The sequence below is a fragment of the Manis javanica genome, chromosome 1 (assembly GCF_040802235.1).
Source record: "Manis javanica isolate MJ-LG chromosome 1, MJ_LKY, whole genome shotgun sequence".
NCBI lineage: Eukaryota > Metazoa > Chordata > Mammalia > Pholidota > Manidae > Manis > Manis javanica.
In genome coordinates this window covers 204,334,301-204,352,295 of record NC_133156.1, presented here as the reverse complement: position 1 = coordinate 204,352,295, position 17,995 = coordinate 204,334,301, and the positions used below count along the sequence as shown (strand labels likewise).

The 17,995-nt window shown below is 35.8% G+C and overlaps 1 protein-coding gene across 2 annotated transcripts in view; it reads left to right on the top strand.

Annotated features, from left to right (window-relative positions):
* The window catches only part of MSH2 (mutS homolog 2), a 67,119-nt gene that overhangs the window by 36,289 nt on the left and 12,835 nt on the right, over nt 1-17,995 (top strand). For both annotated transcript variants that reach the window (XM_073213492.1, XM_017651716.3), the window contains 2 exons: nt 7,085-7,194; nt 17,120-17,243. In XM_073213492.1, the coding sequence (XP_073069593.1) occupies nt 7,085-7,194; nt 17,120-17,243 (234 nt within the window). The remainder of the gene's footprint in view (nt 1-7,084; nt 7,195-17,119; nt 17,244-17,995) is intronic.

Sequence of the window (17,995 nt, the reverse complement as noted above, 5' to 3'; positions counted from 1 at the left end):
GCATGTTGTGAAGCTCCATGTGTTTGTGGGATTTTTCATTTTCTTTGCATAATTTATTTCTAGTTTTGTACGTTTGTGGTCTGAGAAACTGGTTGGTACAATCTCAATCTTTTTGTATTTACTGAAGCTCTTTTTGTGGCCTAGTGTATGATCTGTTCTTGAAAGTGTTCCATGTGCACTTGAGAAGAATGTGTATTCTGCTTTTGGGTGTAGAGTTCTGTAGATGTATGTTAGGTCCATCTGTTCTAATCTGTTGTTCAGTGCTTCTGTCTCCTTACTTATTTTCTGTCTGGTTGATCTATCCTTCAGAGTGAGTGGAGTGTTGTAGTCTCCTAGAATGAATGCATTGCATTCTATTTCCCCTTTTAATTCTGTTAGTATTTGTCTCACATATGTAGGTACTCCTGGGGTAGGTACATATATATTTATAATGGTTATATCTTCTTGTTGGATTGACCCTTTTATCATTATGTAATGTCCTTCTTTGTCTCTTGTGACTTTCTTTGTTTTGAAGTCTATTTTGTCTAATACTAGTAGTGCAGCTCCTGCTTTTTTGTCCTTATTAGTTGCATGAAATATTTTTTTCCATCCCTTCACTTTTAGTCTGTGTATGTCTTTGGGTTTAAAGTGAGTCTCTTGTAGGCAGCATATAGATGGGTCATGTTTTTTTATCCATTCAGTGAGTCTATGTCTTTTGATTGGTGCATCAGTCCATTTACCTTTACGGAGATTATCGATAGGTATGTACTTATTGCAATTTCAGGCTTTAGATTCGTGGTTACCAATGGTTCAAGGTTAGCTTCCTTACTATTAAGAGTCTAACTTAACTCAATATGCTGTTACAAACACAATCTAAAGGTTCTTTTTTTTTTCCTCCTTTTTTCTTCCTCCTCCATTCTTTATATATTAGGTATCATTTTGTACTCTTTGTCTATCCCTTGATTGACTTTGTGGATAGTTAATTTAATTTTGCATTTGCTTAGTAATTAGCTGTTGTACTTTCTTTGCTGTGGTTTTATTACCTCTGGTGACAGCTATTAAACCTTAGAAACACTTCCATCTATAACAGTCCCTCCAAAATAGACTGTAGAGATGGTTTGTGGGAGGTAAATTCTCTCAGCTTTTGTTTATCTGGAAATTGCATAATCCTTCCTTCAAATTTAAATGATAATCTTGCTGGATAAAGTAATCTTGGTTCCAGGCCCTTCTGCTTCATTGTATTAAATACATCTTGACACTCCCTTCTGGCCTGTAAGGTTTCTGCTGAGAAGTGTGATGATAGCCTGATAGGCTTTCCTTTGTATGTGATCTTATTTCTCTCTCTGGATGCTTTTAATAGTGTGTCCTTATCCTTCATTGCCATTTTCATTACCATATGTCTTGATGTTGTCTTCTTTGGGTCCTTTGTGTTGGGAGATCTGTGCACCTCCATGGCCTGAGAAACTATCTCCTTCCCCAGATTGGGGAAGCTTTCAGCAATTACCTCCTCAAAGACACTTTCTATCCCTTTTTTTCCCTCTTCTTCTTCTGGTACCCCTATAATGCAAATATTGTTCTGTTTGGATTGGTCACACAGTTCTCTCAATATTCTTTCATTCTTAGAGATCCTTTTTTCTGTCTGTGCCTCAGCTTTTTTGTATTCCTCTTCTCTAGTTTCTATTTCATTTATTGTCTCCTCCACCATATCTAATCTGCTTTTAATACCCTCCATTGTGCTCTTCAACAATTGGATCTCTGACTGGAATTCACTCCTGAGTTTTGAATGTCTTTCTCTATCTCCATGAGCATGTTAGTGATTTTTATTTTGAAATCACTTTCAGGAAGATTCATGAGGTCATTTAAATCTTTCTTAGGAGTTGTGTTAACAATTTTTCTTTGAACCAGGTTCCTTTGGCATTTCATATTTGTGTATGGTGCCCTCTAGTGCCCAGCTCTACTCTCTGGAGCTACTCAGCCCCTGAAGCAATGTCGGGGTTCGCAGGGGAGTGGTATTGGTGCCTGCGGGGAGGAAAGAGCTGTTTCCTGCTTTCCGGCTGCTGTGCCTATCTCCACTGCCTGAACCAGTGGGCCGAGCACACAGGTATAAGCCTCTATGCTTTGTGTTTGTAGTTGCTGTAGACAGATCTTCCCTCTGGCTTTCCTAACACCAGGATAGGGTTTGCTGGTTTGCGAGCCAGGTGGGGCTGGCCAGGAGAGGGCGTAGTAGGCTGCTTATCTCAAAGGGATCTTTGGAGTTTTGTAGCTGCCCAGGGAGCTGGAGCACCTGAAGATTGTGAAAGCTCCTAACCTGCTGGGCAGAGTGTATGCGGACAATTTTGTCTACCTGTCCTTTCTCCTGAGCAGTAAGCTCTGTGCAGTCCTTGTCCCTTTAGCAGCCCTCTTGCTGTTAGGAAGTCTCTCAGACTGCCTGCCTTTCTTTTGTCCAGAGCAGCCGGATATGGATCCCTGCTTTCCACAAGCGGCTGGAATCTCAGTCTGTCCAGGAATTCTTCCTGTCTTAGCTTTCCAACCCCCTAATCATGAGAGTACCATGCAAACACTATGAAATGTAGGTTTGTGCTCCCAGAGCAGATCTCTGGAGTTAGGTATTCAGCAGTCCCAGGCCTCCATTCCCTCACTGCTCCATTTCTCTTCCTCCTGCTGGTGAGCTTGGGTGGGGGAAGGGCTTGGGTCCTGCCAGGCCACGGCTTTGGTATGTTACCCTGTTCTGTGAGGTTTATTCTTTTCTCTAGGTGTATGCAGTTTGCGGGCCTCTTGCCTGTTGCTCTTTCAGGACTAGTTGTATTAATTATATTTTTGTATTATATGCGGTTTTAGGAGGAAGCCTCGGTCTCACCTCTCATGCCGCTATCTTTAGTCCTCTTGTTATCCCACATTTTCTTTATCTGTTCAACAATCATCGATGAGCACTTAGGTTGTTTCCATGTCTTGGTGGTTGTAATAATACTGCTGTGAACATGGGGTGCAGATATCATTTCAAATTAGTGTTTTTGTGTCCTTTGGATAAATTTCAAGCAGTGGAATTGCTAAATCATGTGATAGTTCTATTTTTAATATTTTGAGGCTCCTCCATGCTGTTTTCTATAGTAGCTATACCAGGTCAGTCCCACCATTAGTGCACAAGGGTTCCTTTCCTCCACATCCTGACTGGCATTTGTTATCTCTTGTCTTTTTTCTTGATACAGTTTTTGTAGTAGTTGTGAGGTGATATTTCATGGTTTTGATTTGCATTTCTCTAATGACTAGTGATGTTCAGCATCTTTTCACATACCTCTTGGCCTTTTATGAGTCGTCTTTGGAGAAATGTCTGTTTATTTTTTTAGTGTTTTTTTTCTACGTAATTGTATGAGCCCTTTATAAATTCTGGATATTAACTCCTTATCAGATAAGTGATTTATAAATATTTTCTCTCATTCAGTGGGTTGTCTTTTCACTTTTTGATGTCATTTGCTCTGCAGAAGCCTTTTAGTTTGATGTAGTTCTACTTGTTTATTTTTTATTTTGTTGCTTGTGTTAGGTGTCATATCCAAAAAATCATTTCCAACACCCGTGTCAAGAACTCAACTGTTTTAGTTCTTGGAGTTTAATGTTTTTAGGTCTTAATGTTTGTCATTATTTCATTTCAAGTTAATTTTTTGTCAGTGGTGCAAGATAAGGGTCTAGTTTCCTTCTTTCACATGTAAAGTGTCAATTTTCCTAGCACCATTTATGTAAAAGACTGAATACTCCATTGAATATTCAGCGTTCTTGAAAATGAAATCTTCAGGATTTGTAAATAAATCTTTAGGGGCTGACAGTGTATCTGTAGTTCTTATTGAAATTATTGACTGATTTGATTACTTGGACATTTCACAGTTTGAATTATTTAGGAAACTAACAATTATTTCTTCACATGATCCTTGGTATCCTTGCTGGATGAGTGTTGTATGTATCAAAACTAAGAATCAGTGATTGATTACTTCATCAGTCCCTTGCTCCCTTCTTTCATTAAGTCATCCATTCAAGAGGTAGTTATTGTTTGCCTTCTGTCAGAAGAGGGTTTTTAAATGCATAGAATAAAACAGCATTACAAAGAAAACCAATTATTTTGAAATGTGCTTATCAAAACAAATTCTTACTAAAGAACTATGTCCTGAATATATTAAATAACATGATCTGAGTGAAGTTCTACTACTTTAATTTTGAACTAATAATAAGTTTAGGTGATGCTTCAAGTTATTTCCAAAAACTGTATAATATGATGAAAATATACCTGGGATTTTGGTTAATGACAAAGACGTAGGTTCTGGTAATACTACTTTGGTTTTTTGCCTATGTTTAATGATGGAAGGAAATGCTAGATTCAAGGTAGAGGTTAGAGAAAATGAACATGAAATTTACTTCTCTTTAATGTTTATGTAGTACCTTAAATTCAAGATTCTTTGGTCATTAGGTTAAGAACCCTGGAATAGATGGTGGAGGGCTTTCTAGGCTGTGATAACTGAATTTATGGAAGGTGGAGAATGGTTAAAAACCCAGTTGGTGCCTGTCAGTTGGTGAATGGATAAATAAATGTAGTATATCCAAATAATGAATATTATTCATCAGTAAAAAGAAATGAAGTATTGCTACATGGTACAACAAGGATGAACCTTGAAAGCATTATGCTAAGTGAAAAGAGGCAGTCCAGAATAGGCAAATATGTAGATACAGAAAGTGGATTAGTGATTACCTAGACTTAGAGCAGGAGTTGGGAGGGGTATGGTAAGTTACTGCCAGTGGTTACAGGGTTTCTTGTTTCTTTGGTGGTTAGCGACATTGAAAATTGATTATTTTGAGATAGTTGCACAAATCTGTGAATATACTAAAACCACTGAGTTGTATGCTTTAAATTGGAGAATTGTTTGGTATGTGAATTACCTCTCAGGCTTTTTTTTTTTTTTTTTTTAATTTCAAAAAACCATAACCACCTAAAGGAAACCTAGTTGGAAATTGACAAATGGGGCTCAGTACAAATTACAAATAGGTGAAGGAATTCAAGATGCTAGTGAATGAGCTCAGAGGGGGCCTTATTGACTCTGAGAAGAGCTGTAGCAAGGATGGGCCTATGTATTTGAAGGGCTGGAGGACATGTTGAAGATGACAGATTGTGAAGTTTATACAGGTATTTCTGTATAACATCGTGTGCATATTTTTGGAAAGCCTTCCATCTTCAAAGTCTTTTGCTAACAAACAACAACTTACGGAAAAAAAGAGTGTGGTGTAGACCTCGAAAATACATGAAAAGATTTAAATGATCTAACAACAGCATTACCACACTTTAATTGAAATAGTAGCCCACATAAATCTCCGTTGCATTTGTATCCAGCACCAGCATCAGGCAGCTCCTTACAGCTTTAATGTCTGGGGCTCTTGTTTCCTCCCCTGAGATGCCCTTTAAGGGCATTTGCTTCTAGTAAAGGTCATTTTTATCAAAGTTAAAAATATGAACCAGGCATAGAATTCAGTAAAAAAAAAATTTTAAACACTGGCAAGTGTTTTTGTACCCTTTGTCATACTCACATACTTTTTCCACATAAATTAACATATGAAAAGTATAGTGGCCATTAAGCCTTCTACTCTGACGTCTTCATATATTGCTAAGCTTAGTCTTTTATTTTTTAATTGCATTTGTTTTGAGTTTACTGGAGTGGGGTGAATCAATATGAATTAAACTGCCTGAACTTTACCTGTGTGTTTCTTTAAAAAAATAATTTACTCATCATATTTTTCTGAAAGCTAATTTTGTTTCTATAAAAACTAATTACTGAATTAGGAATAGTCATATTACCTTCATATATCAAAATGCATTACAGTCCTTAAATCATTTTTAGAAATTATTATTTTAAGCTTACTCTTTAATTGTGAAAGCTTGCCCTTGATTGTTCCAAAACATTAATGGGCTGGGGGAACAAAATCATTCATGAGCCAGTGCTACCTCTACATTTTGGTTCCATCATCCCCTTTTTACCAATAGCATGTGAGCTGATTCGAAAAATGAACCAGGCATTGTAGCACAACAGACATTATGTGGGCTAAGTGTTGTTTATAGACTGTCTAAATAATGTTTCGCACATATGTACTATTTTCTAAATATGTGTAGATGGTGCTGTGATTAGTAATAAAACATGAATCCTTATAACAATTTTGCTGAGTTCATAATTATATTTTCATCATTTTCTCAATCCAGAGCTACTGATATTTCTGGGAAAGGTTGATAACTATTGGGGAAGTAGTAAAATGCAGTGTGCTAGAGATCACTTACAGAATTCTTCTAAGGAAATTTTTTGGAGACCAAAAATAACCAATAATACCTGGTAACTGTTGGCTGAGTTTCTCTTAATTGTCAAGCACTATTCTAAGTGTTATGTGTAGATATCTCATTTACTCACCTTCTGGGTAGCTAATACTGTTACTCATGTTTTAATAGAAAAGAGAAAGGGGGGTCTATAGTAACATGTTCCAGATCACAAAGCCAGTAGGTAGCAGAGTTGGGATTGGCATCCAGGTCTCGTGTCTTTTGTATTACAGATTTTTTTACTTAACTTAATCCTTCTCATATAATTCCCCATCATGTTTTCATAAATAGGATCAAGCAAAGTTCCATTGTAAATACCTGACTTAATTTAACCTCTGTTAATTGGAGCACTGTATTGTTAATGGAAATTAGGGATATAAGGTAAGTTAGAGGTACTTTAATGACTTTGACTTTGGATTATTAAATCTACAAAGAACTGCAATTCATTTAGTTGTAATTAATGTCACATTTCTACATTCCCTAGTAGTCCTTACCAAGGATTACAGACAGGTAGGGGAGGCAGTGTTTTATTAGTAAGAAGGTTTGAGTGCCAGGTCATCTCCCTCTTTATAAAATAAATTCAATACTGAAAAACATTTGAATTAAAATACCTGAGTAACCAGTAATTTTGGATATACCTGCTGCAGTTTGTGCTTCTGGGTCAAATGATGTTTATTATCTCAGTCGAATTTTTGTGATCTCTATAGTCTTGTATTTATTAGGATAGGAACTTTTTGCTTATTTATTTTTCTTTTTGCTTTGTTTTAGGAAAACACCAGCGATTGTTGTTGGCAGTTTTTGTGACTCCTCTTATTGATCTTCGTTCTGATTTCTCCAAGTTTCAGGAAATGATAGAAACAACTTTAGATATGGATCAGGTGTGCACTATACTCTTTAATTCAAACAGCAGAATATTTCTGAAAAGCAAAGGCACATCAGAAAACTTTTCAGACTTCTCTTTTTAGTATTTGATTTTGGCACTCAGCCAGGCACCTTTCAGACAGCAGATAGAAGATTCATTGATGGGAAAAGTTCTTTATTATTATTATTATTATTATTATTATTATTAAGGTATCATTGATATACAATCTTAGGAAGGTTTCACATGAGCAACATTGTGGTTACAACATTCACCCATATTATCAAATTCCCTCCATACCCCATTGAAATCATTGTCCATCAGCATAGTAAGATGTTACAGAGTCACTATTTGTCTTCTCTATGCTACATTGCCTTCCCTGTGACCACCCTACATGATGTGTACTAAACATAATACCCCTTAATCTCCTTCTCCCTCCCTCCCCACATCCACCCTCCCCAACCCCTTCCCTTTACCTCTAGTCCCTTTCTTGGAGTCTGTGATTATGCTGCTGTTTTGTTCTTCAGTTTTGCCTTGTTGTTACATTCCACAAATGAGTGAAATCGTTTGGTACTTGTATTTCTCTATCTGACTTATTTCACTGAGCAAAATATCCTCTAGATCCATGCATGTTGTTGCAAATGGTAGGATTTGTTTTCTTATGACTGAATAATATTCCATTGTGCCTATATACCATATCTTCATTCATCTACTGATGGACATTTAGGTTGCTTCTATATCTTGGCTATTGTAAATAGTGCTGTGATAAACATAGGGGTACATATGTCTTTTTGAATCAGGAATCTTGTTTTCTTTGGGTAAATTCCTAGGAGTGGAATGACTGGGTCAAATAATATTTCTATTTTTAGTTTTTTAAGGAACCTCCATATTACTTTCCACAATGGTTGAACTAGTTTACATTCCCACCAGCAGTGTAGGAGGGTTCCCCTTTCTCTGCATCCTCTCCAGCATTTGTTGTACCTTGTCTTTTGGATGTTGGCCATTCTAACTGGTGTGAGGTGATACCTCATTGTGGTTTTAATTTGCATTTCTGTGATAATTAGTGACGTGGAGCATCTTTTCATGTGCCTGTTAGCCATCTAAATTTCTTCTTTGAAGTGTGTCTTCAGATCCTCTGCCCATTTTTTAATCAGGTTATTTGCTTTTTGGGTGTTGAGGCATGTGAATTCTTGATATATTTTGGACGTTAACCCCTTATCGGATGTCGTTTATGAATATATTCTCCCATACTGTAGGATACCTTTTTGTTCTACTAATGGTGTCCTTTGCTGTACAAAAGCTTTTTAGTTTGATGTGTCCCATTTGTTCATTTTTGCTTTTGTTTCCCTTGCCCAAGGAGATGTGTTCTGAAAAAAGTTGCTCATGTTCATATTCAAGAGATTTTTGTTTGTGTTTTCTTCCAAGAGTTTTATGGTTTTATGACTTACATTCAGGTCTTTGATCCATTTAGAGTTTACTTTTTTGTATAGCATTAGACAATAATTTCATTCTCTTACACATAGCTGTCCAGTTTTGCTGACACCAAGTTGTTAAAGAGGCTGTCATTTCCCCATTGTATATCCATGACTCCTTTATCATATAGTAATTGGCCATATATGTGTGGGTTTATATCTGGGCTCTCTATTCTGTTCCACTGACCTATGGGTCTGTTCTTGTGCCGGTATCAAATTGTCTTGATTACTGTGGCTATGTAGTAGAGCTTGAAGTTGTAGGGGGTAATCCCCACAGCTCTGTTCTTCCTTTCAGGATTGCTTTGGCTATTCGGGATCTTTGTGGTGCCATATGAATTTTAGAACTTTTGTTCTAGTTCTTTGAAAAATACTGTTGATATTTTGATAGGGATTGCATTGAATCTGTAGATTGCTTTAGGCAGGATGGCCATTTTGGCAATATTAATTCTTCTTATCCATGAGCATGGAATGTATTTCCATTTACTGGTGTCTTCCTTAATTTCTCTCAGGAGTGTCTTATAGTTTTTAGGGTATCAGACTTTTACCTCCTTGGTTAGGATTATTCCTAGGTATTTTATTCTTGTTGATGCAGTTGTGAATGGAACTGTTTTTCTGATTTCTCTTTCTGCTAGTTCATTGTTAGTGTATAGGAATGCAACAGATTTTTGTATGTTAATTTTATATCCTGCAACTTTGCTGAATTCAGTTATTAGTTCTAGTAGTTTTTGGGTGGATTGTTTAGGGTTTTTTATCATGTACAATATCATCATCTGCAAACAGTGATAGTTTAACTTCTTCTTGCCAATCTGGATGCCTTTTATTTCTTTGTGTTGTCTGATTGCTGTGGCTAGGACCTCCAGTACTGTGTTGAATTAGACAGGGGAGAGTGGGCATCCATGTCTTGTTCCCAGTCTTAGAGGAAAAAGCTGAAAGCTTCTTGCTATTAAGTATAATGTTGGCTGTGGGTTTGTCATATATGGCCTTTTATTATGCTGAAGTACTTGCCCTCTGTACCCTTTTCGTTGAGAATTTTTATCATGAATGAATGTTGAATTTTGTAAAATGCTTTTTCAGCATCTGTTGAGGTGGTCATGTGGTTTTTGTCCTTTTTGTTAGTGTAGTGTATGATGTTGATGGATTTTCTAATTGTACTATCCTTGCATCCCCACTTGATCATGACAGATGATCTTTTTTCTGTATTTTTGAATTCTGTTTGCTAATGTTTTGTTGAGGATTTTTGCATCTATTTTCATCAGGGATATTGGTCTGTAATTTTCTTTTTCTGTGGTGTCTTTGCCTGGTTTTGGTATTAGAGTGATGCTGGCCTCATAGAATGAGTTTGGAAGTATTCCCTTCTTTTCTACTTTTTGGAAAACTTTAAGGAGGATGGGTATTAGGTTTTCACTAAATGTTTGATAAAATTCAACAGTGAAACCATCTGGTACAGGCATTTTGTTCTTAGGTAGTTTTTGATTACCAATTCTATTTCCTTGCTAGTAATTGGTTTGTTCAGATTTTCTGTTTCTTTCTGGGTCAGCCTTGGAAGGTTGTATTTTTCTAGAAAGTTGTCCATTTTTTCTAGTTTATCCAGTTTGTTAGCATATAATATTTTATAGTATACTCCTCTTGTGATTTTTCCTTTCTCATTTCTGATTCTGTTTATGTGTGAAGACTCTCTTTTTTTCTTGATAATTCTGGCTAGGGGTTTATCTGTTTTGTTTGTTTTATCAAAGAAACAGCTCATGGTTACACTGATTCTTTCTATTCTTCTCAATATTATGTATTTCTGCTCTGATCTTTATTATTTCCCTACTTCTACTGACTTTGGGCCTCATTTGTTCTTCTTTTTCTAATTTCATTTGTCTCCATATATTGCTTGATCTCTTTTTATTTCGTCATTATTTAGGAGCATGTTGTTAAGCTTCCATGTGTTTGTGGGCTTTTTTGTTTTCTTTGTATAATTTATTTCTAGTTTCTTGCCTTTGCGGTCTCATAAACTGGTTGGCACAATTTCCAACTTTTTTAATTTATTGAGGCTCTTTTTGTGACTTCATATGTGATCTATTCTGGAAAATGTTCCATGTGCACTTGAGAAGAATGTGTATGCTGCTGCTTTTGTGTGGGGTGTTGTGTAGATGTCTGTTTGGTCCATTTATTCTAATGTGTTGTTCAGTGCCTCTGTCTCCTTATTTTCTGTCTTGTTGATCTGTCCTTTGGAGTGAGTGATGTTGAATTCTGCTAAAATGAATGCATTGCATTCTATTTCCCCCTTTAATTCTGTTAGTATTTGTTTCAGACATTTAGGTGCTCCTATATTAGTTACTTCGATATTTATAATGGTTATATCCTCTTGTTGGGCTGACCCTTTACATTATGTGATGTCCTTTGTGTCTTCTTACTTTTTCTTTTGAAATTTATTTTTCCTGACACAAGTACTGCAACTCCTAATTTTTTCTCCGTATTATTTGCATGAAATACCTTTTTCCTCCCCTTTATTTTTATTCTATGTATGTCTTTGGGTTTGAAGTTAGTCTCTTGTAGGCAGCATATAGATGGGTCTTGTTTTTTTATACATTCTGTAACTCTGTGTCTTTTGATTAGTGCTTTAAGTCCATTTACATTTAGGGTGATTATTGATAGGTATGTGCTTATTGCCATTTCAGGCTTTAGATTTGTGGTTACCACAGTTTCAAGGGCAGCTTCTTTACTATCTAACAGTCTAATTTAACTACCTTATTATGCTATTTCAAACCCAAATAAAGGTTCCTTTTTTTTTCTCCTTTCTTTTTCTTCCTCCTCCACTCTATATATTAGATGTCATATTCTGTAGGCTTTGTTTCTCCATTTACTGACTTTGTAGCTAGTTGATTTAATTTTCCATTTGGTTAGTAATTAATTGGTCTTCTTCCTTTACAGTGGTTTTATTTTCTCTGGTGACAGCTCTTTAGCCTTAGGAGCAGTTCCATCTATAGCAGTCCCTTTAAAATACACTGTAGAGATGGTTTGTGGAAGGTAAATTCCCTCAATTTTTCCTTATCTGGAAATTATTTAATCCCTCCTTCAAATGTAAATGATAATCTTGCTGGGTAGAGTATTCTTGATTGGTGGCCTGGCCCTTCTGCTTCATTGCATTATATGTCATGCCACTCCCTTCTGGCCTGTAAGGTTTCTGCTGAGAAGTCTGATGATAGCCTGACGGGTATGTGATCTTTTTTCTCCTCCTGGTTGCTTTTAATACTCTGTCTTTGTCCTTGATCTTTGCCATTTTAATTATTATATGTCTTGGTGTTATCTTCCTTGGGTCTCTTATGTTGGGAGATCTGTGCACTTCCATGGCCTGAGAAACTATTTCCTTCTCCAGATTGCAGAAGCAATTATTTCCTCGTAGACACTTTCTATCCCTTTTTCTCTTTCTTGTTCTGGTACCCCTATAATCTGAATGTTGTTCTGTTTGGATTGGTCAACACAGTCTCTTATTAGTCTTTCATTCCTAGAGATCGTTTTTTCTCTGTGCTTCAGCTTCTTTATATTCGTGTTCTCTAATTTCTGTTTCATTTACCGTCTCCTCTGCCTCATCTGATCTGCTTTAACATCCCTCCATTGTATGTTTCATTTCAGATACTGTATTTTTCAGTTTCTGTCTCTTCTTGAAGTCCTCCCTGACATCTTGAATATTTTTCTGTAGCTCCACGAGCATGTTTCTGATTGTAGATCAACAGGAGGCAGACATACTGTTCAGAGACATTTGGATTCTGACACCACCACTACCCCCTGCAACTGAGGATATAGTCTTTAACTGTAATTGAGCAGAGTTGGGTATATGTAAAATTCCTTTAAATGAAAATATGTAAAGGTGTAGTTCTTGGTAGTTAATAAAAACTCTTGACTGAAATAGGGGTTGGGAAGGCAAGAATTGAGTGTTGCAGTGTCACCACAGCTGTACACACCTGAAGGAACCCAGAGGCCAGGTAAATCTTTGCTGAAATGCTTCAATTGATTTTTGCCTTCTGTGGCCACATTCATTCTTCTATGTTGCTCTCTCCACTTTTTAACATTGTGGATCTCAAACTTAAGCATGTACACAATCACTTGGGCTTGTTGAAACAGATTGCTGGGCTACATCCCCAGAATCAGGTTCTTTAGGTCCTGGGATGGGGCTGGAGAATTTGCATTTCTAATAGGTACCCCAGTGATGCCGCGTGCCTGGGACCACACTTTGAGAACTACTTGCTTTATCAATGAGGAATGTAGTCATACCACAAAATAAGATAAGCATGTGATTTCTTCCCTCCAATTTGTAGCCTGCCTGAAATGCTGTACTCTTGAGCAATTACTGGGCATGATCTAGCTAAAGATTGATTTGTATAGTTGAGAATGTTTAAGAGTTTCTTTAAAATTTTTAGCTCCTCTATCAATGTGTAGATTCTCTCTTAAAAGAGTCCCCTGCAAGTGTCTTTTTTTATCTGGGCCATCTCATTCACACATTCACAGCTTGCCCAGCAGGGGCAGAGGCTTTGCCTTTCAAGACCACCTTCTTCCTCTCCCCCTCCCCCACTTGAAGAGTAAAAGCTGTCTTCCTGAAACAGGCAGTTTGTTTTCATTATATGTAGGATATTAGCCGCTACTATGATAATTAAGAAAGAAAGCAGAATGATGATGTCTTGGATACTTATAGTTTATATTTTATACCTTTTGATTTCCTTCTTCCCACGCTCTCCCTCTCATCCTTCCTTCCTGGTTTGACTATAGATCAGCCCTTGGGATATGTATCTTCTTGATAGCAAATAAGTCAGAACATTCCCTCACAAAGGATGATGTACCATTAGTGATTTAATGGCCTTCTGTTTGTATTTTTCTCTTAGAGGGCTTGTGAGTGGTTTATTCAAAATGATATTTTAAGTGCCAGAATAAAAGTTTTTAAAGTGTGTTTCTTTATGTGATGATTTTTCTACTGACAAATGTGGTAGTATTAGAACAAGTGAAACAGAATGGTACAAAGGTGTATAGAGATGAACGTGATCATCTTTGATATTTCCCATGCCCTCTTTTCAGATGAACAGTGTTGACAGGCTAGGCTGGTGTGCTTCCTCTGTTACACTAACCTTTTCTTACTTTGGTTAAGGATTTTTACTTTGATCTGAACTACTTGAAACATAACTGTTAAGCCAGAATTTACTGTGATTATAAAATAGTCGTGTTGATTCTTGAATGATGCTATGGGATTAGTGTTATAAAAGATTTCATAAGTGTTGGGAAGAGCATGGATTTTAAGAAGATAAGCAGTGCATTAGATACATATAGACTGGAAAATTATAATTAATCCCAGAAGTTTTAAATTAATTTCTCAGCCTGGAGCTTCTAGGTTTCCTAGGGTGAAGATATAGCTGCTAAAAAAGAAACCCCAAATAAATAATGGTGATTTTAATAATTTAGTCACACCCAGCAAGGGAAACTGGAAGATGTATTGTATTCTTTGTTTTTAGTGCTTATGTGTCCTGAAAAAAATTGTCAGTTCAATTACTGTAGAAGGAGGGGATAATAGAAGTGGTCAACAACCAGCATTCTCTTTCACTTCTAACACGAATAGCACACATTTGAAGTCCCAGTGAAGGCAAGCTTTTTTATTAAGGTATCATTGATATACAATCTTATGAAGGTTTCACATGAGCTGCATTGTGGTTACTACATTCACCCATATTGTCAATTTCCCCGCCATACCCCATTGTAGTCACTGTCCATCAGCGTCGTAAGATGCTATAGAATCACTACTTGTCTTCTGTGTGTGATACTGTGAAGGCAAGCTTTTTAGCCACACACTGTCAGGGAGATCCTGACCCCACCTTCCCTTTCACGGGGCCCAGGCTGTTGGAGGCAGGTTTCTCTATTGCCATTTATCATGAGGTGGGTTTTTGAAATGGTCCCCCTGCCCTGCCTGGCTTTATGTTGGGGACTCTTTGCTTTACAGGAGCTCAGACTTCTGATTTTCTGTAACTCAGTTATACATTTATTTGAAAAAAATGATTCTAATATTTTATCTAATATTTATGATATAGTTGAATTTTTCTTTAAAGATACCAGTGTCTTCTGTATTTATTTTTTCCTCTCTGATTACATTATTCTGTATTTTTCATGTGAATTCTCAGTATATCAAGTCTTCTTACTGTGTTAATACAGATAATTTGAGCTTTTCTACTTTTGCTATGTTGTACTCAGGTGTTAATGGTATTATTAAGATCTGGCTTCCCTTTCTCATTCTTTTTATTTTGTTTCTTGATTTCATCATCCCATTTTGGAGTTCAAGTGTGGGTTTGTTCTGTCTCCTTTGTGCAGTCTGATACAGTTTTTAGTGCTGGTGGGTAATGTTGGAAAGACAGTATTGTAAAGATCATGTGTTTGTTTGAGTACCTCAGTTCTAGGTTGGAATACTCAGTTGGGTGGTGTATTTCTTACTCCAGATCGCTGGGGAGGAATGATATAGTGCTGAAGGATACCCAATTTGGTGTGTGGCCGGTAGAGTATTTGTTTAGAAAGTTAGAACCCAGTCATTCCCTTGCCTGTGTTTCACATGGGTCTCCCCACCAGAGTATTCCTTTGATAGGAATACTCCCTATCAAAGAGTACTCCTCCATCTAGGAAGGAAAATGTAAGGATTCCCATTCAGCTTTCTTCTCTCCATATTTGGGATAAAATAGAGGGAATTCTCAGGGTTTTGTTGACTCACCGATGAGTTTCTGGAAGGAGTCAGGGTGAGGACAGGAACTGGCCAGACTCTGCCTTACTTCTTTAAAGTTCATTGAAGAGGCAAGTTCTACAGCCTGTCAGTCCACCATTGAGACACAGTTTTTCCCCCAGAATTATCATAATTCTTGGTCCTTATTTCTAGATCATCTTCATTGTTTGTTTAAACAGTTGTATAATGTTCTATTGATGTACCATCAGGCAAATATTTTATTTCCTGGTTTTGCTGTAACATAGCATTCGCAGAGATTTTATTCATTCCTGTGTTATTTTGCTTTTGTTGTATTATTTCCTTAGATTGAATTCTTAGAATTACTGTGTCAAAGGATATAATAAATATCTGAGTGTTGTTGCATAGTGCTTTTTTCCTTTTTAAAGGTTATAATAACTTAGATTCTCACCAAAAATTAATAAGTATACTAATTTCACTGTGGCCTCAGTAGTATTTGGAGATGGTTGTTTTCTCTTTAAAAAAGAAATAACTAGAATAATATCTTAAGATTGCTTAAATATTCATCTTTTATCATTATGGCACTTTACCATTTTCCTCTGGGTTAGTTCACTACTTATTTTCTCATCTGTGAGTTGTATTTTTTTATATTTACCCATTTAAAGACCTTGATATTTTTCTGACATGCAAACAAATGCCTTCATAAAAGAAAATATTAACATTTCTATTTTTACATTTTTCAAATCTACTTATACAAATCTTTTCATCTTTAAAAATTAGGCTTATTCAAAATTTAAACTTTGATTATATATTAAATTCCTTTTATTGATTTAAATGGATAAAACTAATGTTCTCATTTTTTGCTAGCTTTCTGTAACTTGATTTTCTTTATTTTTGTGGTGTTCACTTTTGGTATTTGATTAAGAGGATAGTAACTGGGAAGAATTTATATCAATTCCATTTAGAGAGTTTTAAAAAATCTTATTTTAGAATAATGACTTTTTTATATATAGGTGTTTTTAGTAGTTCTAAATGTCTGTAAGGATAGACTTCATTCTGTGTTAAATATATATTCTTTCATAATTTTGTCTGTTTAAATTACAGTCATTTTGTTTCAAAAAGGGATTCCTATGGGACAGTCACTAGGAATGAGTAGATCTTAATATTTGATTTAGTTTTCTCTTTTCATAGTTGACCTCTTCACTTACCAGTTCTTTTAAATCTTCCAGTAATCAGTTATCTTTATGAAAATCCTATGTAATTAAGACTTTATTTCTAAAGAAATATTTTATTTATATTTTTGCCATTATAAGTATAATCTGTTATTCATTAGATTTTTGCTGGTTATTACTGGTAGGAATTTAGGTAAACAAAGTACCTAAGAGAGGTTTTGATAAATTCTCAGTTGGAATAAATAAATTACATAGTTTATATTAGAGCTAACTTGTTGAAATTCCTAAGATGGATCCGCGGTTTGGGCAAAAATTACACATTCTGTTACAGGCTTGAAAACGAACATTCTTTAGTAATGTTTAGGAAAAATGTTTTGAGCATGTTTAGGGGAAAATATAAAGAAAAATAATAAAAATACTAGTGACATCCAGCATTATAGAAAACTTTACATCTCTTAATAAGTAGAAACTCTTTATAATTGTGACTGAGTAACATGTATAGTGCATATTTAACTCAAAATATTAGTGAAGTTTGAATTAAAGGAAATAATTGCTTCATTATTTCCATCTTTATGGTTTTTAAGATATAGCTACTCTTTGTTCTGTCCGTAGGTGGAAAACCATGAATTCCTTGTAAAACCTTCATTTGATCCTAATCTGAGTGAATTAAGAGAAATAATGGATGATTTAGAAAAGAAAATGGAGTCAACATTAGTAAGTGCTGCTAGAGATCTAGGTAAGAATGGGTCATTGAAAGAGGAAGAATAATTCTTTGGTTTACATAGTGTCCACACTGGTGCTGGAACTGCTTTTTCTAGAAGACAGAGTTGATCATATCACTTCTGGTTGAAAGTGTCAATCCCTTTTTCTGCAGAGTAAAATTAAGAAAACATTTAAAGTTGACCTACAGTGTACTTTACATTTTCAGCCTTGCCTCTGCTTCCAGATTCATCTTTCATCTTTACTAGCTACCCCAGCTCCAGGATGACTCCACATTCCTGCCAACAGGCCATTGCATCATCTTTTAAATATCACTTCCTTTGTAGGCCTGATTTTACTAGGAATAGTTCACTGGTTTGGCTTTGGGATTCCTGAAGCACTTTATTTTATTTCTTTATTAAGGTATTATTGTTCCTGAGCAATTTATTAATATCAACTTAAAAAAATCTGCCTTCCATACTAGATTATCAATTCCCTAATTAGTTTTACACTGTTCACACCGTTTTGTTGTGAATTTGTAAACCTCTTTGTTGTATCTCTCACATGTATTGAACAATAAATTTAAGTTAGCATATTAGAATACCCTTCAGAGAAGTAATCTTAAACTTTTGGAGTATCTGGTGAAAGTTACGGATCCTCTTCTCAGAAATATGACCATATCTACATATACAAAATATTTTGCAAATAGTTTCCATGGAGAATCCATGTAGATTCTATTAAGCATATTTGCCTTGAAGGGTACTGAAATTCATCCTCGTTTCATAGATC